The 24,403-nt window shown below is 36.4% G+C and overlaps 1 protein-coding gene across 1 annotated transcript in view; it reads left to right on the forward strand.

Annotated features, from left to right (window-relative positions):
• LOC110293524 (selection and upkeep of intraepithelial T-cells protein 10) overlaps positions 1–24,403 on the forward strand; it is a 68,972-nt gene that overhangs the window by 7,400 nt on the left and 37,169 nt on the right. Inside the window, exons 2-3 of the mRNA XM_021161370.2 lie at positions 2,485–2,565; positions 20,255–20,536. Coding sequence (XP_021017029.1) covers positions 2,485–2,565; positions 20,255–20,536 — 363 coding nt within the window. The remainder of the gene's footprint in view (positions 1–2,484; positions 2,566–20,254; positions 20,537–24,403) is intronic.

Raw genomic sequence — 24,403 nt, forward strand, 5'->3', positions numbered from 1 at the left:
TGTATTCCTTTTATTATAATTCCATGATCAACCTTTTCTTTTCATACTTTGGCACTGGCATTAGGTATTATTCTAAACACCCATGGGACATTAATTGTAATGATACTTAGAGAGCCTTCCAGGTGCTATATATGCCTAGAGATACTGAAATACTCTTACTTCTAGGCTCTCTCAACAAATACAATTAAATATCTGTCTGTCTTTCTGTTTGTCTGTCTTTCTGTTTGTCTGTCTGTCTGTTTGTCTGTCTGTTGATCTATCTACATATCTATCTGCTACTGTAGTTATTAATCTGCTCTAGTCTCCCTGGCAGTGTTGGCGCAAGTTCCTTATTACCCACTCCAATGATCTGGGTTCTCAAATGAAAGGCACATGCATGCAGCCTTATAATTAATATACCTTAAACAGCTTAATGAATGGACCTCTCCTAAACTTCAATGCTAAACTTCAATTGCTAACATCTCACCTCCGATACTCCTGAGTTACCACTTCCTAAAATTTATATTCCATCTTTGGGAATCTAGGGAATTCCACCCTAGACCCAACCAGGACAGGAGTTGTTTCCTCTCTTCCTGAGATCGTACATAATTAGTATGCATTTCTTCCTGCCGCTCTTAGGTCTGATCTTATTCCTTTCATGGCATGGCAATTCTGCTTATACTTCTTTCCCCTTGCCTACAAATCCAAAAGTCCTGCCTCTGTCTCCCAGCCATTAGCTATCAGCAAATTTATTTACCAGTTAGGACCAGCTGGGAATAGGACCTTCAGCCTCTCACAAGGGGAATTCTCCTGTGAGTTTGGAAATCCATAATTCAAGCATTAAACCAAATCCATAACATACACCCCTTTTCATCCAATAAAAGACATTTTCTCTCAGATATATTTGAATATAGTTATAACAGTTATATAAACTATAAGCTCTGGTATACACTAATAACAGTCAGTCCATCTGTTTTATCAATTTAGGTATACGACCCTAATATCTATCCTAATTTAAAAGAATTTACAATTCTATACCTGAATTATGTTTTGTTTTTAACTTGCATTAACATCTGAAAACCATCCTTTCAGATCTATATCATCTTCCTCAAATGCTAAACAACTTATGTACGATTATAAGATTATAGCTAGTCTTCAACCTCTTCAGAGATCTGAGGACAAGTTATTATAACCTGAATATATACAAAGTACACAAACATAGGCTACAAAACTTAAACAAATTGCAGAGATAGCTGACAACCTGGACAGTCCCCTATTCCTCAAATCATTGGAGTATCTGTCTTTAGCCTTCTAGCCCCAAACCATCTGACAGACCTTAAGTGAAGCAGGAATTATGATGGAGTAGTTTCCTTTGGTTTTGTCAGAGCTCAACTCTCAACTATCTGTGTCTTGTGTGCTTTCCTGGATAGTGTTTTTTGTCTGTAGATGAATTAGGGCAATTCCTGTCTAGTGGCTACCTTAACACAACTGGAGCAACTCTATATGGAGGTTACGATGTTCAATATTTTCTTTGAGCTTTGAATGGGGATACTGTCAGAAGCAAACATGTCTCTCAGTCAAAAACTAATAATAATGAAATGATTATAAGTGCCATATTCTGTGAATTTCTGATGATTTTGAAGACTATCTATCTAAATAAAGTATATCTGAACTGTTAAGCCATGACTATTCTTAGTTATTTCTAATTGAATACTTTTTTAAAAATGCTTCATTATAATTAAATCAGAATATAACCATGACTTTACTATCTGGTCCTTTAGTTGCTTTACTTAATCATCCTAAACAGTTTGTAATAGCAGCTATAGAAGGATTGGGTCAAAGCCTTGCTTGCTTAAATGAGTTGCATAGGCACAATGCCTACCTAAATGTAACAATATTAACTTCCAATTTTGATCCATATACAAAAATTTATACCAATGAAAACTTTAAACCTGTATCAATCTGTAAATTCTGTACCAATACAAAATTATAACTTTAATTTTGTATCAAGACAGTACCACTTTCACTGGTATTGATTTACACTGGTTGTATATATGGATGGTGTGAAGTGGTGACTCTGTCTCTGATCTTTAAAGGAATTATTTATGTTGACTTTGTTCTGAAAAACTTGTCTAGGTTTATATTTTTGGTTCCACAAATGCACAATGAAATAGTTTTTCTGAGCCTCACTTATTTTTCTAAATATAATGTCCTCCAGTTATATATGTTTTGCTGAAAATGACAGGATTATATTCTTCTTTATAAAAGAATAATACTTCCTTCAGTGAAATTAGTCTCCTGAAGGCACAGAGCCAAATGCAAAACAAGGCAGAACTCAAGTAGAGATTATCTCAGAGGAGTGGCACCAGTTATTAATACTTTTCCTTTCAAGGGGAATTTTCTTGAAAGGTAGAATTTCAGAATGGTTTCTTTATGCTTTTTTCAGAGTTGTCATGGTTCTTACTGACTCAATTTTGAAGCCACATTTTCAATTTGAATTTTCAGGTGTGATGGAGCCTTCAGCTTGCTGTTTACCTGGATTCTTTATGGCCTTCCTTCTCTTACAGACTACAGTACTCACCCAAGGTAGATACATCCTCTCATTTTTATTGATGAATTTTTTCCTTGGACAATTTTATACATGCTTACAAAGCAATCTGCTTACTTGCCTCTAATATTCTTTATTCCCCTTTCATGCTTATCATTCCCTCTCCTCCTGACATGTCCCCATCTCACATTTATGATTTTACTTTGTTTTGTAATCCATTGCTTTTTAACCAGGACTATCTGTATGACCACATGTTTCAGATGATCTGCTGTGGCATGGTGGACTCACAAAACTGAAGACAATGATTATCTCTGCCTTAAAATCTACCAATAGTTCAGCATGAAGGGTAGGGTCCTGTGTGTAATTCCCTGAATGAAAAGGGCAGGGACAATTTTTTATTGGTTATTTTATTTATTTACTTTTAAATGTTTTCACCCATCCCTCTGCAACCTCCCTATTCCATCCCCCCTTGCCCCTGTTTCTGTGAGTGTGCTCCCCCAACTACTCACCCACTCCTGCCTCACCACCCTAGCATTCCCCTATTCTGGGTCATTGAGCCTCCACAAAACCAAGGGGCTTCCCTCCCATTGTCAGATAACACAATTCTCTGCTACATATTCAGCTAGAGCCATGAGTCTCTCCATGTGAACTCTTTGGTTAATGGTTTAGTCCCTGCATGCACTGGAGGCTCTGTTTGTTTGATATTATTGATCTTCCTATGGTGATGCAAACCCCTTCAGCTCCTTCAGTCCTTCCTTTAAGTCTTCATTGGGGTCCCTGTGCTCAGTCCCACGGCTGGCTGTGAGCATCTGAATCTGTATTGGTCAGGCTCTGGCATAGCCTCTCGGGGGATAGCTTTACCAGATTGCTGTCTTCAAGTGCTTCTTGGTATCAGCTATATTTCTGGGTTTAGTGTCTACAGATTGGATAGATCCCTAGATGGGGAAGTCTCTGGATGTCCTTTCAGTCTCTCCTCCACTCTTTGTCCCTGCATTTCCTTTAGACAGGAGCAATTCTGGGTTAATAGTTTTGAGATGGGTGGGCGGTTCCATCTCTCAATCAGAGGCTGTGCATAAGCATTGGATATGGTCTCTACAGGTTCTAGCTCTACAGGTTCATTTGTTGGATATTCTGGCTAATGTCATCCCCATCGGGTCCTAAAGACCTCTTGGATCCCTGGTATCTTGGACTTTCTAGTGTCCATGCCCAGTTCCCCATCCCCTACTGCTACATACCGTTATTCAAATTCCTGACAATCTGAACTTCTCCCCACTTATTCTCCCTTATCTGATCCTGTCCTCCCCCCATTTTCCTCCCACTTCTCTCTCCCTCCCAGTCTCTTTCCTCCTTCTACCTCCCATGATTATTTTGTCACCCCTTTTAAGTAAGACTGAAATATCCATACTTTGGTCTTCCTTTTTCTTTGGTTTCATGTGGTCTCTGAGTTGTATCATGAATTTTATTAGATTTTTGGCTAATATCTGCTTATCAGTTAGTACATAGCCTGTAAGTCTTCTCTTGTAACTGGGTTATCTTAGTCAGGATGATATTTTATAGTTCTATACATTTGCCTATGAATTTCATTAAGTCAATAATTTTAATAGCTGAGTACTCCATTGTGTAAATGTATCACATTTTCCATGTCCATTCCTCTGTTGAGGGACAACTAGGTTGTTTACAGCTTCTGTCTATTATAAATTAAGTTGCTGTGAACCTAGTGGAGCATGTGTCATTATATTTTGGAGCATCCTTTGCATATATGCCCAGAAGTGGCATATCTGGGTCCCCATGTATTTCCAATTTTCTGAGGAACCAACAGACTGATTTTCCAAGTGGCTGTGCAAGTTTGCAATCTGACCAGCAATGCAGGAGTGGTCTTCTTTCGCCACATCCTCACCAGCATCTGTTGTCACCTGAATTTTGATCTTAGCCATTCTGACTGGTGTGATGTAGATTCTCAGGTTTGTGTTGATTTGCAATTCCCTGATGACTACAGATGTTGAAAAATTCTCTCGGTGCTTCAAATGCATTTGAGATTCTTGAGTTGAGAATCCTTTGTTTAGCTCTTCTGTACCTCATTTTTAATAGGGTTATTTGTTTCTCTGGAGTGTAACTACTTGGGTTCTTTGTATATGTTTGATATTAGCCCTCTATCATATGTAGGGTTAGTAAAGATAATTTTCCAATCTGTAGGTTGCCATTTTGTCCTATTGACAGTGTCCTTTGCCTTACAGAAGCTTTGCAATTTTTGTCTATAGTTGTTCTGAGAGCCCAAGGCACTGCTGTTTTTCTCATGAAATTTTCTCCTGTGCAGTGTGATCCAGGCTCTTTCCCACTTTCTCTTCTACTAGATTCAGTGTATCTTGTTTTATGTGGAGATCCTCAATTTCTTGGTCTTGAGCTTTGTACAAGGAGATAAAAATGGTTCAATTTGCATTATTATACATACCAACTCCCAGCTGAACCAGCACCATTTTTTTGAATATGCTATTTTTTTCTCAAATGGGATGGTTTTAGCTTCTTTGTCAAAGATGAAGTATACATATATGGCTTTATTTCTGCACCTTCGTTCTATTCCATTTATCTTCCTGTTTGTTTCTATACCAAGAACATGTGGTTTGTATTACTATAGCTCTTTAGTACAGCTTGATGTCATGAATGGTGATTCCTCTAGAAGTTCTCTAATGTTGAGAGTCGTTTTTACTATCCTGTTTTTCTTTTTTATTTTGTTTTGTTTTACTTTGCTTTGTTTGTTATTCCAAAAGAATTTGAGAATTGCTTTCTCTATCTCTGTTAATAATTGGGTTGGTATGATATTCTCCAGACCCATCCATTTGTCTAAGGATTTCATGAGTTCATTATTTTTAATAGCTGAGTAGTACTTCATTGTGTAAATGTACCCCATTTTTTTTATCCATTCCTCTGTTAAGAGACATCTGGGTTCTTTCCAGCTTCTTTATATTATGAATAAGGCTGCTATGACCACAGTAGAACATGAGTCATTTTTACAAATTGGAGCATCTTCTGGGTATATGGCCAGGAGTGCTTTGATGGATCTTACAGTAGAACTATGTTCAATTTTCTGAGAAACCATGAGACTGATTTCCTCAGTGGTTGTATCAGCTTGCAATCCCACCAACAATGGAGAGTGTTCCTTTATCAACATCCTTGCCAGCATCTGCTGTCACCTGAGTTTTTTATCTTAGCCATTTTGACTGGTGTGTGGTGGACTCTCAGTGTTGTTTTGATTTGCATTTCCCTGATGATTAAGGATGTTGAACATTTTTTTAGATGCTTCTCAGCCATTCAATATTTCTCAGGTAAGAATTCTTTGTTAGCTCTGCACCCTATTTTTAATAGGGTTATTTGGTTTTCTGGAGTCCAACTTCTTGAGTATATATCAATATATCAATATATCAATATATCAATATATCAATATATCAATATATCAATATATCAATATATCAATATATCAATATATCAATATATCAATATATCAATATATCAATATATCAATATATCAATATATCAATATATCAATATATCAATATATCAATATATCAATATATCAATATATCAATATATCAATATATCAATATATCAATATATCAATATATCAATATATCAATATATCAATATATCAATATATCAATATATCAATATATCAATATATCAATATATCAATATATCAATATATCAATATATCAATATATATATATCAATGATATTAGCCCCTATCAGATTTGGGATTGATAAAAATCTTTTCCCCATCGGTTGGTTGCTGTATTGCCTTTATGACAGTTTCCTTTGCCCTACAGAAGCTTTAAAATTTTATGAGGTCCCATTTTTCAATTTTTGTTCTTACAGCATGAGCCATTGCCATTCTGTTTAGGAATTTTTCCCCTTTGCCCATATCTTCAAGGCTCTTCCCCACTTTCTCCTCTATAAATTTCATCCTAAGGGAGGTATCCCAATCACAGAAGAACACACATGATGTTCACTCACTAATAAGTAGATATAAGTCTAGAAGCTCAGAATTTCAAACCTACAATTTGCAAAATACATGAAACTCAAGAGGAAGGAAGACCAAAGTGTGGATATATCTGTCCATCTTAGAAATGGGAACAAAATATCCAAGGCAAGAGTTACAGAGACAAAGTTCAGAATGGCCATCCAGAAACTGCCCAACCTGGGGAACCATCCCATAAATAACCACCAAACTCAGACAGTATTGCAGGTGCCAACAAGAGTTCACTGACAGGAGCCTGATATAGCTATCTCCTGAGAGGTCCTTCCAGTGCCTGACTAATACTCAAGTGGATGATCACAGTCATCCATTAGATGGAGCACAGGGTCCCCAATGAAAGAGCTAAAGAAAGTACCCAAGAAGCTGAAGGGGTTTGCAAGCCCCTAGGAGGAACAACAATATGAACTAACCAGTAACCCCAGAGCTTCCTGAATCAAAGAAAACACACAGAAGGACTCATGGCTCGAGCTGCATATGTAGCTGAGAATGGCCTAGTCAATCATCAATGGGAGGAGAGTTCCTTTGCCCTGTGAAGGTTCTATGCCCCACTATAGGGGAATGCCTGGGTCAGGAAGTGATAGTGGGTGGGTTGGGGAGGAGGGGAAGGGAAAGAGGATGGGGATTTTCAGAGGAGAAACTAGGAATGGGGATAACATTTGAAATGTAAATAAAGAAATTATCTAATAAAAAAGAAATAAACACACACAAAGAATTGAGTTGGAATTTTGATGGGTATTGCATTGAATCTGTAGATTGCCTTTGGTAAGATCACCATTTTGACTATGTTAATCTTGCTGATCCATGAAAATGGAAGATCTTTATACCTTATAAAGTCTTCTTTTCTTCAGATACTTGAAGTTCTTGTCATACACATCTTTCACGTTCTTGGTTAGAGTCAGAACAAGATATGTTATATTATTTGTGACTATTTTTTAGGGTGTTGTTTCCCTAAATTCTTTCTTAGCTTTTTTATCCTTTGAGTAGAGGAGGGCTACTTATTTGTTTGAGTTAATTCTATATCCAATAACTTTGCTGAAGTTGCTTCTCGGCTGTAGGATTTTTCTGGTGGTATTTGTTTGGAACACTTACATATAATGTCATATCAAATAGTGATATCTTGGCTTCTTCATTTCAAATTTGTTGCTCTGTCTAGAACTTCAAGTACTGTATTGAATAGATAGGGAAATAGTGTTCAAACTTGTCTATTTCCTGATTTTAGTGGGATTGCTTCAATATTTCTCCATTTAGTTTGATGTATGCTATTGGTTTTCTGTGTATTGCTTTTATTATATTTAGGTATTGGTCTCAAATTCCTGATCTTTCCAAGACATTTAACATGAAGGGTGCTGTATTTTTCAGCATCTAATTAGATGATCACATGTTTTTTTTTTCTTTTAGTTTGTTTATATAGTGGATTATGTTGATGAATTTCTCTATATTGCACCATCCGTGCATCCCTGGGATAAGGCCTACTTGATCATATTGAATGATTGTTTTGTTGTATTCATTGATTTGTTTTCCCTGAACTTTATTGAGTATTTTTTCATTAATATTCAAAAAAGAAATGTGTCTGAAGTTCTTCTTTGTGTGGTCTTTGTGTGGTTTAGGTATCAGCATATCTGTGGCTTCATAGAATGAATTAGATTGTGCTCCTTCTGTTTCTCTTTTGTGCAGTAGTTTTAAAAATATTGGTATTAGTTCTTCTTTGGAGGTCTAATAGATTTCCTCTCTAAAACCATCTGGTCCAGAACATTTTTTGATTGGGAAACTTTTAATAAATGCTTCTATTTGTTTAGGGGTTAATGGACCATCTATTTGGTTTATCTAATCCTGATGTAATGTTGGTACTTGGTATCTGTCTAGAAAATTGTTCTTTTTATATAGATTTTCCAGTTTAATCGAATGTAGGCTTTTGTAGTAGGAACTGATAGTTTTTGGAATTTTTTCAGTGTCTGTTGTTATGTCTCCCTTTTATTTCTGATTTTGTAAATTTGGGTACTCTCTCTTTGCCCTCTGGTTAGTATTACTAAGAGTTTATCTATCTTGTTGATTTTCTCAAAGAACCAGTTCCTCGGTTTGTTTGTTTGTTTGTTTTGGTTTGGTTTTTTTATTCTTTGTATAATTGTTTTTGTCTCTGCTTGGTTGATTTCAGCCCAGAATTTTATTTCCCGCAGCCTACTCCTCTTACATGTATTGGCTTTTTTTTGTTCTAGAGCTTTTAGATGTGCTGTCAAGCTCCTAGTATATGCTCTTTCCAGTTTCTTTTTGGAGGCACTCGTAGCTGTGAGTTTTCCTCTTAGTACTGCTTTCATTGTGTCTTATAAGTTTGGGTATGCTATGCTCTCATTTTTGTTAAAGTCTAAAAAGCCTTTAATTTCTTTCTTTACATCATCCTTGGCCAAAATATCATTGAGTATAATGTTGTTCAGCTTCCATGTGTATATGGGCTTTCTGTTATTTTTCTTATTATTGAAGACCAGCCTTAGTCTGTAGTGATCTGATATGATGTTTGGGATAATTTCAATATTCATTTATCAGTTGGGGCTTGTTTTGTGTCCAATTATATGGCCAACTTTGGAAATGCACCATGGGGTGCTAAGAAGAAAGTATATTATTTTGTTTGGGGGTGAAATGTTCTATAGATATCTGTTAAATCCATTTGGTTCATAGCTTCTGTTACATTAAATGTGTCTTTGTTAGGTTCTGTTTCCATGATCGGTCCATTGTGGGAGTGGAGTGTAGAATTCTCCCACTATTATTGTGTAAAGTGCAATGTATGTCTTGAGCTTTAGTATTTTTTCTTTTACAAATGTGAATACACTTCCATTTGAGACATAGATGTTCAGAATTGAGATGTTATCTTGGTAGATTTTTCCTTTGATGAGGATGAACTGTCCTTACTTATGATTTTTTTTCCAAATTTTTATTGGGTATTCACTTCACTTACGTTTCAAATGCTATTCCTAAAGTCCTCTATAACCTCCCCCACCCCGCTCACCTACACACCCACTCCCACTTCTTGGTCCTGGTGTTTCCCCTGAACTGGGGCATATAAAGTTTGCAAGACCAAGGGTCCTCTCTTCCCAGTGATGGCCGACTAGGCCATCTTCTGCTAAATATGCAGGTAGAGACACGAGCTCTGGGGGTACTGCTTAGTCCATATTGATGTTCCATCTATAGGGTTGTAGACCCCTTCAGCTCCTTGGGTACTTTCTCTGGCTTTCCATATTAGGGACCTAGTGTTCCATCCAATAGCTGACTGTGAGCATCCAGTTCTGTGTTTGCCAGGCAATGGTGTAGCCTCACAAGAGACAGCTATATCAGGGTCCTTTCAGCAACATCTTGCTGGTGTATCCAATAGTGTCTGCGTTTGGTGACTGATTATGGGATGGACCCAGGGGTGGGGCAGTCTCTGTATGGTTCATCCTTTCATCTCACCTCCAAACGTTGTCTCAGTAACTCCTTCCATGGATGTATTGTTCCCAATTCTAAGAAGGGGCAAAGTCTCCACACTTTGGTCTTTGTTCTTGAGTTTCATGTGTTTTGCAAATTGTACCTTGGGTATTCTTAAGTTTCTGGGCTAATATCCACTTATCAGTGAGTGCATATCATGTGAGTTCTTTTGTGATTGGGTTACCACACTCAGGATGATACCCATCAGATCCATCCATTTGCCTAGGAATTTCATAAATTCATTCTCTTCACTAGCTGAGTAGTACTCCATTGTGTAAATGTATCACATTTCTTGTATCCATTACTCTGTTGAGGGGCGTCTGGGTTCTTTCCAGCTTTTGGCTATTATAAATAAGGCTGCTATGAACATAGTGGAGCATGTGTTCATATTACCAGTTGGAACGGCTTCTGGATGCATTCCCAGAAGAGATATTGCTGGATCCTCAAGTAGTACTATGTCCAATTTTCTAAGAAACTGCCAGATAGATTTCAAGAGTGTTTGTACAAGCTTGAAATCCCACCAACAATGAAGGAGTGTTGCTCTTTCTCCACATCCTTGACAACATCTGCTTTCAAATGAATTTTTTATCTTAGCCATTCTTACTGGTGTATGGTGGAATCTCAGCGTTGTTTTGATTTGCATTTCCCTGATGGTTAAGAATGTTGAACATTTTTTCACGTGCTTCTCAGCCATTCGGTATTCCTCAGTTGAGAATTCTTTGTTTAGCTCTGTGACCCATTTTGTAATGTTGTTATTTGGATTTCTGGAGTCCATCTTCTTGAGTTCTTTATATATATTCGATATTATTTACCTATGTGATTTAGGAATGGTCAAGATCCTTTCCCAATCTGTTGGTGGCGTTTTTGTCTTATTGACAGTTTCTTTGGACTTAAGAAGCTTTGCAATTTTATGTGGTCCCATGTATGAATTCTCGATCTTATAACAAAAGCCATTGCTGTTCTATTCAGGATTTTTTCCCCTGTGTCCATATCTTCAAGGCTTTTCCACATTTTCTCCTCTATAAGTTTCAGTGTCTCTGGTTTTACATGGAGTTCCCTGATCCACTTAGACTTGACCAAGTACAAGGAGAAAAGAATGGATCAATTCACTTTCTTCTACATAATAACCACCAGTTGTGCCACCACCATTTGTTGAAGGTGCTCTCTTTTTTTTTCCACTGGATGGTTTTAGATCCCTAGTCAAAGATCAAGTGACCATAGGTGTGTGGGTTCATTTCTGTGTCTTCAATTCTATTCCATTGGTCTACTTGTCTGGCACTATACCAGTATCATGGAGTTTTTATCACACTTGCTCTGTAGTACAGCTTTGGGTTAGGCATGGTGATTCCACCAGAGTTGTTTGTTTTTGTTTTGTTTGTTTGTTTGTTTGTTTGTTTTGTTTTTTTAACCATTGAGAAGAGTTTTTGATATCCTAGGTTTTTTTGTTATTCCAGATGAATTTGCAAATTGCCTTTTCTAATCCCTTGAAGAATTGAGTTGGAATTTTGATGAGGATTGCATTGAATGTGTAGATTGCTTTCGGGAGATAGCCATTTTCACTATATTGATCCTGCCAATCCATGAGCATAGGAAATCCTTCCATCTTCTGAGATCTTCTTTGATTTTTTTCTTCAGAGACTTGAAGTTCTTATCATGCAGATCTTTCACTTCCTCAGTTAGAGTCACACCAAGGTATTTTATATTATATGTGACTATTGTGAAGGGTGTTATTTCCCTAATTTCTTTCTCAGCCTGTTTATCCTTTATGTAGAGTAAGGCCACTGATTTGTTCGAGTTAATTTTATATCCAGCTACTTCACTGAAGCTGTTTATCACGTTTAGGAGTTCTCTGGTGGAATTTTTGGGGTCACTTATATATACTATCTTATACTTGCAAATACTGATATTTTGACTTCTTCCTCTCCAATTTATATCCTGTTGATCTCCTTTTGTTGTTGAATTGCTCTGGCTAGGACTTCAAGTACTATATTGAATAGGTAGGGAGAACGTGGGCAGCCTTGTCTAGTCCCTGATTTTAGTGGGATTGATTCTGTCTTCTCTCCATTTACCTTGATGTTAGCTACTGGTTTGCTGTAGATTGCTTTTATCATGCTTAGGTATGGGCTTGAATTCCTGATCTTTCCAAGACTTTTATCATGAATGGGTGTTGGTTTTTTTCAAATGCTTTCTCAGCATCTAAAGAGATGATCATGTGGTTTTTTTTCTTGGAGTTTGTTTTTATTGTAGATTACATTGATGGATTTCCCTATATTAAACCATCCCTGTAGCCCTAGGATGAAGCCTCCTTGGTCATGATAGATTATCATTTTGATGTGTTCTTGGATTCGGTTTGCAAAGATTTTATTGAGTATTTTTTTATCGATATTTATAATTGGTCTGAAGTTCTATATCTTTTTTGGGTCTTTATGTGGTTTAGGTATCAGAGTAATTATGGCTTCATAGAATGAATCACATCGAGTACCTTCTGTTTCTATTTTATGGAGTAGTTTGAGAAGAACTGCAATTAGGTCTTCTTTGAAGATCTGATAGAACTCTGCACTAAACCCATCTTGTCCTGGGCTGTTTTTGCTTGGGAGACTATTAATGAGTGCTTATATTTCTTTAGAGGATATAGGACTGTTTAGGTCATTAATCTGATCCTGCTTTAACCTTGATACCTGCTATCTGTCTAGAAATTTGTCCATTTCATCCAGGTTTTTCTCTTTTGTTGAGTATAGCCTTTTGTAGAAGTATCTGACAGTGTTTTGGATTTCCTGAATATCTGTTGTTATGTGTCCCTTTCATTTCTGATTTTGTTAATTAGGATGATGTCCCAGTGCCCTCTAGTGAGTGTGGCTAAGGGATAATTTAACTTGTTGATTTTCGTAAAGAACCAGCTCCTGGTTTGGTTGATTCTTTGAGTACTTCTTTTTGTTTCAGCTTGGTTGATTTCCCTCATGAGTTTGATTATTTCTTGCTGTCTACTCCTCTTGAATGAATTTGCTTCCTTTTGTTCTAGAGCTTTTAGGTGTGCTGCCAAGCTGCTAGTGTATGCTCTGTCTAGTTTCTTTTTGGAGGCACTCAGAGAAATGAGGTTTCCACTCAGGAATGCTTTCATTGAGACCCATAAGTTTGGTATGTTTTGGTTTCATCTTCATTAAACTCTAAAAAAATGTTTAATTTCTTTCTTTATTTCTTCCTTGACCAGGGTATCATTGAGGAGAATGTTGTTCAATTTCCATGTGAATGTTGGCTTTGTATTATTTATGTTGTTATTGAAGATCTTACTTAGTCCATGGTGATGTGATAGAATGCATGGGACAGTTTCAATATTTTTTGTATCTGTTGAGGCCTGTTTTGTGACCAAGTATATGGTCAAATTTGGAGAAGGTACATGAGGTTCTGAGAAGGAGGTATATCCTTTTGTTTTATGATAAAATGTTCTGTAGATATCTGTTAAGTTTTGTTTCATAAGTTCTGTTAGTTTCACTGTGTCTGTGTTTACTTTCTGTTTCCAGGATCTGTCCATTGATGAGAGTGGGGTGTTGAAGTCTTCTGATAGTATTGTGTGAGGTACAATGTGTGCTTTGAGATTTACTACAGTTTCTTTAATGAATGTGTCTTCCCTTGCATTTGGAGCATAAATATTGAGAATTGAGAGTTCATCTTGGGAGATCTTCCCCTTCGATGAGTATGAAGTGGCCCTCCTTGTATATTTTGATAACTTTGGCATGGAAGTTGATTTTATTTGATATTAGAATGACTACTCCAGCTTGTTTCTTCAGACAGTTTGCTTGGAAAATTGTTTTCCAGCCATTTACTCTAAGGTAGTGTCTGTCTTTTTCCCTGAGATGGGTTTCCTGTAAGGAACAAAATGTTGGGTCCTGTTTGTATAGCCAGTCTGTTATTCTGTCTTTTTATTGGTGAATTGAGTTCATTGATATTAAGAGATATTAAGGAAAAGTAATTGTTGCTTCCTGTTATTTTAATTGTTGCTGTTGCTATTCTGTTCTTGTGGCTCTCTTCCTTTAGGTTTGTTGCAGGATTACTTTCTTGCTTTTTCTAGGGCATAGTTTCTGTCCTTGCATTGGTGTTTTCCCGTTATTATCCTTTGAAGGGATGGATTCATGGAAAGATATTGTGTGAATTTGGTTTTGTTATGGAATACTTTGGTTTTTCCATCTATGGTAATTGAGAGTTTTGCTGGGTATAGTAGCCTGGGCTGGTATTTATGTTCTCTTAGGGTCTGAATAACATCAGACCAGGATCTTCTGGCTTTCATAGTCCCGGTGAGAAATCTGGTTTAGTCCTAATAGGTCTGCCTTTATACGTTATTTGACCCTTTTCCCTTATTGCTTTTAATATTCTGTCTTTATTTAGTGCACTTGTTGTTCTGATTATTGTGTTTCTGGAGGATTTTTTCTGGTCCAGTCTATTTGGTGTTCTGTGGTCTTCTTGTATGTTCTTGCCATCTCTTTCTTTAGGTATGGGGAGTTTTCTTCTATAATTTTGTTGAAGATATTTGCTGGCCTTTTAAGTTGAAAATCTTCATTCTCATCTACTCCTATTATCCGTAGGCTTGGTTTTCTCATTGTGTCCTGGAATTCCTGGATGTTTTGAGTTGGGATCTTTTTGCATTTTGCATTTTCTTTGATTGTTGTGTCAATGTTACCTATGGAATGTTATGCACCTGAGATTCTCTCTTCCTTCTCTTGTATTCTTTTGCTGGTGCTCACATCTATGGTTCCTGCTTTCTTTCTTAGGGTTTCTATCTCCAGAGTTGTCTCCCTTTGAGTTTTCTTTATTGTTTCTACTTATGTTTTTAGATCCTGGATGGTTTTGTTCAATTCCGTCACCTGCTTGGTAGTGTTTTACTGTAACTCTCTAAGGGATTTTTGTGTTTCCTCTTTAAGGGCTTCTAGCTGCGTACCTGTGTTTTCCTATATTTCCTTCTTAAAGTCCTCCATCATCATCACGAGAAGTGACTTTAGATCCATGTCTTTCTTTTCTGGTATGAGGGTGTATCCAGGACTTGCTAAGGTGGGAGAGTTTGATTCTGATGATGCCAAGTAACCTTGGTTTCTGTTGCTTGTGTTCTTATGCTTACCTCTTCTGTCTAATTATCTCAAGTGCTCGATGCCCTCAATATATCTGATTGGAGCCTGTCCTTCGTATAATCCCAGTTGATTCAGGACTCCTCAGAGTCCAGCTTTCTCTGTGATCCTTTGATTATGTGTTTCTGTGAACCTGAGATTCTGGATGTGTCATAGTTTTTGGCAGTCAAGCTTCCTCTGAGACCCTGAAATACTAGTGTGACCCAGCTCCTTTTACCCTGGGATCCTCTTGTCCTAAGATCCTGGGCATGTTACAGTGCCTGGAAGTGGTGACTACTTTGAGTATCTTGGAGCTGTCTGGTCTGTTTGAAACCAAGGTAAACCAGAACTGATCAAAAGGTACCCAAGTCTCTGGTTAGTAACGGCTCTGGTGTCCTTGTTCCTGTTGTCACAGGCCCATCTCAATTGGATTGGAACAGATGTTGTTTTCCACTCACCAGTGATCCTAAGATCACGTGGAGAGTCCTCGGTTGGGGGGGGGCGGGAGGGCATGTCCGCCAATTCTGCACCCAAGATGATCCAGTGCAATTTTTGATAACTTTTTTTTGAAAGTCAATTTTATTCGATATTAGAATGGGTACTTTGGCCTGGTTCTTGGGACCATTTGTTTGGATTTTTTTTCCAAAGTTTTACTTTGAGGTTGTGTATTTGTTATTGAGTTGTGCTTTCCTTATGTAGCAAAATGCTGTGTCCTTTTAAGTTTCCAGTTTGTTAGTCTATGTCTTTTAATTGTGGAATTGTGTTCATTGAAGACAAGAGATATTAAGGACTAATGATTGTTGCTTCCTATTATTTTTGTTGTTAGAGGTAGAACTATGTTTGTATGGCTCTCTTCTTTTGGGTTTGTTGTGAGAAGATTAATTTCTTGCTTTATGGGGGGGTGCAGTTTCCCTTGTTATTGTGGACGTTTCTCTCTATTATTGTTTGTAGAGCTGTATTTGTGGGAAAATATTGTTTAATTTCATTTGCTGATAGAATATCTTGATTTCTCTATCTATGTTAATTGAGAATTTTGCTGGGTATAGTAGCCTGGTTTGTTATTTGTGTTCTCTTAGGATCTCTATGACATCTGCCTAGGATCATCTGGCTTTTACAGTCTCTGGTGAGAAGTGTGTTAAAATTATGATAAGTTTGCCTTTATAAGTTACTTGACCTTTTTCCCTTATTGCTTTTAATATTCTTTCTTTGTTTTGTCCATTTGGGTGTTTTTATTATTATGTGATAGGAGGAATTTCTTTTCTGGACCAGTCTATTTGGAGTTCTGTAGGCTTCTTGTATGTTCACTGGCATCTTTCTTTAGGTTAGTGAAGTTTTCTACTATAATTTTGTTGAAGCTATTTACTGGCCCTTTAAGTTGGGACTCTTCACTCTCTTCTATACAAATGATCCTTATGTTTGGTCTTCTCATTGTGTCCTGGATTTCCTGGATGTTTCGTGTTAGGATCTTTACATTTTCATTGATGTTGAAACAATGTTTTCTATGGTATCATTTGAACATGAGATTCTCCCTTCTTTCTCTTGAATTCTGTTTATTATGCTTGCATCTATGACTCCTGATCTCTTTCTATGGTTTCTAGGTTTTCTATGTCCAGAGTTGTCTACCTTTGTGATTTCTTTATTGTTTCTCTTTCCATTTCATTTTTCTTTCCATTTTTAGATCTTAGATGGTTTTGTTCAACATTTTCACCTGTTTGGTTGTGTTTTCCTATATTTCTTTAAGGGATTTATGGGTTTCCTCTTTAAGGACTTCTACCTGTTTTCCTGTGTTCTGTATTTCTTTATGTCCTACTCAAAGTCCTTTCTCAGCAACATGAGAAGGGATTTTAGATCAGAATTTTGCTTTTCCCAGTGTATTATTGTATCTAGTCCTTTCTGTGTTGGAAGAACTGGGTTATGATCATGTCAAGTAATATTGGTTTCTGTTGGTTATATTCTTGTACTTTCCTTTCAACTTCTGGTGTCCTCTGGTGTTAGCTGGCCTTGCTGTCTCTAACCTTTCAGCCCTTCCTGCCGGTGAGCCCATAAGCCCAGGTATGTCAGCACTTCTGGGAATCAAGTTTTCTTTGGGTGGGATTGGGTTGTGAAAGGCTGTAGTATAGAACCTGCTCCTGGGTGCAGATGGAAACCAGAAGCATCCTGTCCCTGGCTGTAAATTGGTTCCTGTGTTCCCTGGGTTTTTGGGTGTCAGATCCAATTTTGGGCCAGGTATTGGGTGATTCTGTTGGTCTCACCTCTGAGCATGGGTGTGTCCACATTCCTGGGTGTCATGATTTCTCTGGGTGGGATTGGGGTGTAGAGGGTCGTAGCACAGGATCTGTTTCTGGGTGCAGATGGAAACTGGAAACAGCAGGCCCAGTCTTAAGCAGACCCAGTGCAGGTTTTTACAGCTGCTGTGAAATCATGTTTGCAAAGCTTTGTCATTTTTTAATATTTTTTTCTTCAATGTAGAAACAAAACTGACTTTTGTAGTCTTTACCACCAAGTAGCATAGGGAATAAGGCCAAGGATAGGCAAATGGGACTTCATGAAGTTAAGTGTTTATGTTCAGCAAAGAAAATTGTCAACCAACTGAAGAGGTAGTCTTTAATCCTAACACCTGAAAGGCAAAGAGAGGTGAATCTTTGTGAGTTAAAACCTGCTTGGTGTACATCAGAAGTTTCAGGCCAATTAGAACTATATACTGAGATTTTTTTCACAAACCAACCTACTAAAACAAAACAACTAAAAGCGTATTTGAAACAATTATTTTAAAAATAATTTTAAGAGGCTACAAATTAAGAGAGAGACCAAGGGGTACATGGGACGGGCTCAAGGGAGGAAAGGAAAATAGGGAATGAAATAATGAGTTAATCTCCAAAGAAGCTAATATAATTTGCTTTTTGTATAACAATGTCTGAGATTATATCACATATGTACACCACATATAAAACATAAATGCATACACACACGAATATATATATATATATACATATATATATATGCATGCACATATGGATGTATGAATGCACGTATGTATCTCTGTATAAATTTCAATAAATCCAAATATACTATGAACATGTTTTGCAAATTTCTTTTAAAATATGAATTTTAAATAATTTTATAAGAATATTTTGCTATTGATTTTATAGTTGTGGAGAACTCCGTCATGTGATCAATCAAAATAAATTTAACTCTGTCCTATTATGTAAACATACTGAACATAATAATGAAAGACATTAAAATATATCATTAAAATGAAATATTAATTCAATGCCAGTAATTTAAATTATTACATATAAACATTCATATATGTATAAATGGAAATTTGAGTGTTGATCTATCAGGTCACATGAACCTCTGCAAAAATCCCTTGTAATTTAATTATATTTTATTGAATTGATTGAGCTTTATAGAGTTTATTGACACCTCTGTCTGTACTCAGAATAGTTCCCTCTACTTTGTTGTGGCCCTTAAAGGAGCACTTCCTTTAGTGAAGTTTCTGCACTGGCGGGTGCTAAACTCCCTTAGTGTAGGGCTCCCCGAGCTCTTACAGACCTCCAAATGCTCACTAGTTCCTTTTCTATGTAATTATAATAACTGAAATATGAGATGGGCTTAATCCAACTTTATTTTCATCCCCTTGGGCTGAGAATTCTGATTATCCATCATTATCTTAAATTTTTTAAAGGAAAGAAAATAATTAGTTTCTTCCCACAATAAGTAAACTACACAAAAGCAGATACATTGTGCACCTCTCTGCACTTTGTTATTTTTCTGTTTTGATACTCCAGCTGCTTATTCTGTTGAAGTTTTCATTAATTTTGGGAAGTGGTTTTATAATTTATCCACCATTAAGTGTTGTCTCTCCAGTTGGGAAGTTGTGGCAGTTTTCACATTCACATTCATTACTATATTACTTAGAATTCTGGTAACAAAAACTCTAAATGTATGCATTAATAAATTATTTTTAAAATCTATTTTAGAACCTATATATGCTATTTGCATACTAGTCTAACTTTCAAAAGAACTTGCTTCAGTGACTAAGCTCAAGATATGATGATGTAAATGCCAAAATAGACAGTGCAGAGATAGGAATTTTGTTGTCTTGAAATTGTTTTTCTTTTTGAAGTGAGATATATGTAACACACAGATAAATACATAAAATGTACAACTTCGTGAATTTTTGCTTGTAGACACACTCACGATCTTATTCTTTGACTATATAGATACTGAATATTTTCAGCAGCTCAAAATGTTTTATTAATCTTTCCTAGTCAATACCATACTCTTATTGCCAAGGTTATCAAATGTCTAACTTTCATTGCCTTAGATAAATCACAAACATTACTATATTATTTCATTTTTAACAATCTCTTTAATGGCCAAAATTACTCACTATTATTTATTTATCATATGACAGGAGTTTATTTATTCTTTTGCATTTGTTTTCAGTATTAGTATTTGTATTTGTTTTTATTGTTTATATTACTTTGAGTCTCTCTCTCTCTCTCTCTATATATATATATATCTATATATCTATATCTATCTATCTATCTATCTATATATATATATATATATATATATATATATATATATATAGACACTTTCATATATAAAGTGTTCTCTGTCTTTTTATCTGTGGCAATGTTAGTTCTGCTTCTTCAACTTTCTAATGGGGGTCAAGTATGTCTCAGTGAGGTCCTGTTTTGCATTTCACTGGTTGGTGATAATGTTGAACATCCTTACATATTCTTAATGATATCATTATGATATCTCTTTAAACAAATATGTTCTCTAGTGTTTTCACATTTTAGATACTAAACTTGATATATAATGCCTGTCATCTAGTTTGAACACAGTTCCTTTCCCAGATATAGTGTGGATATTTTCTATTTCATGGCTTTCCCTTTTTGCTCATATCCTGATCTACAGAAATTACTAAATTTATGAAGTCTAATTTATCATTTTTCTCTGATTATGTTTTTATATCTTCCCAGTGTGTGTTTGACTTAGAGTACTGCTTTTGCCCTAATTGTGACTATCCACATTCCCAATGGGACACAAGCAGCACACCACTGGGAATGACCACTTTTACCAACTTTTCAACTCTTGAATTTACACTGAATCATAGTAACACTTTTCTCTTCTTCCTAGCTATGAGCTTGGATATACAGATTAACATTCAGGTTCCAGATACAGAAGGGGTACTCTTGGAGTGTACTTCAGGAAGCTTGATCCCACCTGCTGAGATGACATGGAGAGACAGCAAAGGGAATATAATTCCACATTCAACCACATTTGACTCTCAGGATAGAGCTGGGTTATTGTATTTGAAGAGCAGCATTCTTCTGAAGAACAGAGTTCAAAGTCCTATTACTTGCTCCATTTACAATGTAACAACTAGTCAGGAGAAAAAAAGAAGCATTGTCCTACCAGGTAAGCTTTTATGACTTGGTTCTATCAAATATCAATTGTTTTAATCAAGGAGTCAAATTACGGAGAGAATTTAGTGAAATAATAAATGTGAAGTTATGTTACATGCTACAAATTGCTATAAAGTTGCATTATTTGAATTGCTGAAAATCAGAAAAATACTGGATGCTATGGAGAATACTTTAAAGAAAAGCATTATGGTTGGTTAGAAGGCTCAGAAGTTAAGACCATTTGTTCTCTTTGATGACCTGTTAGCTTCCTAGCACCCATACCAAATGAATCACAACTCTATAAATTCAGCTCTAGGAAATCCAATGTTCTCTCTGGACTCCACACGGACTTGTATGTATGTGGTCAGATATACTCACAGATAGTCACCTACACACACACACACACACACACGTAGATAGATAGATAGATAGATAGATAGATAGATAGATAGATAGATAGATAGATAGATAGATAGAGTAAATCTTAAAGAAAGTGTTGTAATAATTTGACAATAAGCTCTCAATCTGTATTGCACATTAAGGGTTCAAAAGTCATATCACTTCCACATAAACTATTTCTAGATTTGAACCCTTGAATATTATTTTTCTTTCAAACCTTGTTTTGTCTCATCTGGAAAACAAGATGTATAACTTCTGGTGTAAAAAGAAGATTGGAATTTTTCGGTATGTGTCTTTGTGGTTAAGGGGAGTCAAGGTAACAATGAAAATGTCATATTCTAAATGAAAAGATAGATGAAAACACCAGGAAGCATCAAAGTGATGACAAGTCAGCTTAAAGGCATAGAAGTTGGATGGTTACACACAGATAGACAGGAAATCGCCTTCAGTCCCATGTCAGATAATAGAGGGAGACATAAAAACAAAGTCTAAACCATAAAAAATTCTGGCAGTCTGTGAAAGACTGGTGATCCTTATCATAGAATACACTGGAGTTCTCATTAGCTTTAAGTTCAATGTGTGTTGATAAGGAGGAGATTTGATGTGATAGTCACTCCTCTGGCATGACTGGTCAGTATTGAATAAAAGTAATCCATTTTGTTGTTCTCTTTGTCTCAGATCAATATACACAAGCTCTGAACCAGCAGTTCAAGACATCCTTTTACCCTCCACAGTGTTTGACTCATCAGTAGTCCAGAAACAAAAGAGCAAGACAACTTTAGAATAACCTGTCTAAGATCATGAGCCAAAAAAGACATTCTTAAAAATTTTTAATTAGTTAATTCATTTACTTTACATTCCAACTACACTTTCTCCTTCCTCTTCTCTTCCAAGCTCTTCCCCCTCTAGAATAAATACTTCCATCCACTCCTCCAACCCTATTTTTCAGAAAAGAGGATGCTTCCCATAGATATATACCTACATTGGCATATCAACTTTCAATAAAACTAGGCTCATCTTCTCCTATTGAGGCCAGAAGAGGCAGCCCAGAAAGGGCAAAGGTTCCCAAAGTCAGGTATCAGTCAAGGATAGTTTCTGCTCACACATGGAGGCCAAGTTGTACAACTGTTACATATATTCAGAGGCCTTATGTCAGTCCCAAGAATGCTCCCTAGTAGGTGATTCAGTTTCTGTGAGTTCCAAGGTTAGTTGATTATGTAGGTTTTCTTGTGGACTCCTTGACCTCCTGGCAACTATTATCATGCCTTCTTTTGTCTAAAAAGCTCTGCCAAATGTTTAGATGTGGATCTGTGGATCTGTTTCCATCAGTTGGTAGATGAACACTCTCTGATGATGGTTAGGCTAAGCTTCTGTCTGCAAGTATAACAGAATATCATTAATGCTATGTGGGATGGATTCCCTCTCAGGGTGTGGGTTTCAAGCTGTACCAGTTATTGGTTGGAGTATTCCACAATTTCTGCTTTATCTTGACTTTTGCTTATCTTGTAGGCAGTACATATTGTATGTTGAAGGTTTTATGGCTGGATTGGTGTCCCAGTTCCTACACTGGAAGTCTGGCGTAGTTAGAGGAGATAGCCATTTCAGGATCTGTGTCTCCTATTGCTAGGAGTCTTAGCTAGGGTAGCCCTCATAGGTTCCTGGGAGTTTCCATTACCCTAGGTTTCTAGTTTATTCCAATATATGTCACCTCCCAATTCTGATTGTCTTTTCAGTACTCACTCCCACTATCTACTTCCTACCAGATCCCTTCTGTTTCAGTATCTACTTTCACTCCATTTAGTTCCCTCAGTTCACTAACCCACAATGTCTATTCTATTTTACCTTCTCAGTGAAATTCACATATCCCACCTTAAGCCCTCCTTGTTTGTTAATATCTTTGGGTCTGTGGATAGTAGTGCAGTTATCCTGTATTAATATTAACTTATACCTGAATATATGCCATATTTTGTCTTTCTGGGTCTGGGTTACCTTGCTCAGGATGATATTTTCTAATTCCACCCATTTTCCTGAAAATGCCATGATGTCATTGTTTTTAATAACTGAGCAATACTTCATTGTTTAAATGTACCATGTTTCCTTTATCCATTCTTCAATTTAGTGACAATGGTTGTTTCCAATTTTTGGCAATTATTAATAAAGATGCTATGGACAGAGTTGAGCTAGCATTCTTTTGGTAGAATGGAGTGTTCTTTGAATATATGACAAGTTGTGATATAGCTAGGTCTTGAGGTAGATCAGTAACCATTTTTTTTTATAAACTGCCAAATCGACTTCCATAGTGACAGTACAATTTTGCACTCCCACCAGCATCTGAAGAATGTTCCCGTTGCTCCACCTCCTTGCCCATATTAGCTGCCAGTTGAGTTTTTATCTTAGCCATTCTGATGATGTAAGATGAAATCACAGGGTCCTTTTGATTTTCCTTTCCCCCATGGCTAAGAATATTGAACATTTTTAAGTCCTTTTCAGATATTAGAGATTCTTCTTTGAAGAATTCTGTTTAGATCTGTATCTAATTTTAATTGGGTTGTTTGGTTTGTTGATATCTAGATTTTTTGAGTTCTTTATATATTTTGGATATCAGTCCTCTGTTGAATGTAGGATTGAGGAATATTCCCATTATATAGGCTGCTATTTTGTCATTTTGACAGTGCCTTTGCCTTAAAATGCTTTTTAATGTCATGAGGTCCCATTTATTAATTCATTGCTGATTAGTGTCTCCTGTGCCAATGCATTCAGCTGTGGGATTTCTTTGGTTGAATTTTAGGGGTCACTTAGTATAGCATCTGATCATCTGTGAATAATGATACACTGACCTATTCTTTTCTAATTTGTATCTCCATGATCCATTTCAGTTTTCCTATTTCTCTAGCTAGAATTTCAAGTAATATGTTGGATATATAAGGAGAGAATGGACAATCTTGTCCCTGTTTTAGTGGAGTTGCTTTCTCCATTTAATTTGATGTTGGCTATCGGCTTGCTGTATATTGCTTTTGTTATATTTATGTATGTACATTTTATCCCTAAAATATCCAATAAATTTATCTAAATGGGTTCTTGGATTTTGTCAAACGGCTTTTAAGCACCTAGTGTGGTGATTCTTTGTTTTGTCTTTAAGTTTGTTTATATGGTGCATAACATTGATGAATTTTCATATGTTGAACCATCCTTGTATTTCTGGGATGAAGCCTACTTGACCTTGTTAGATGATCTTTTTGATATGGTCTTGGGTTCAGGTTAGAGGTATTTTATTGAGTACTTTTGCATCAATATTCATAAGGAAAAGTGGTCAGAAATTTTCATTCTTTGTTGAGTCTTAGTGTGGGCTAGGTATCAGGGTGACTGTGGCCTCATAAAATGAATTTGGCAATGTTCCTTCAGTTTCTCTTTTGTGGAATAATTTGAAAAAAAAATATTGGTATTAGCTCCTCTTTGAAAGTTTGATAGAATTCTGTGCTAA

The sequence above is a fragment of the Mus caroli genome, unplaced genomic scaffold, assembly GCF_978045245.1.
Source record: "Mus caroli unplaced genomic scaffold, Mus_caroli_1 scaffold_6, whole genome shotgun sequence".
Taxonomy (NCBI): Eukaryota; Metazoa; Chordata; class Mammalia; order Rodentia; family Muridae; genus Mus; species Mus caroli.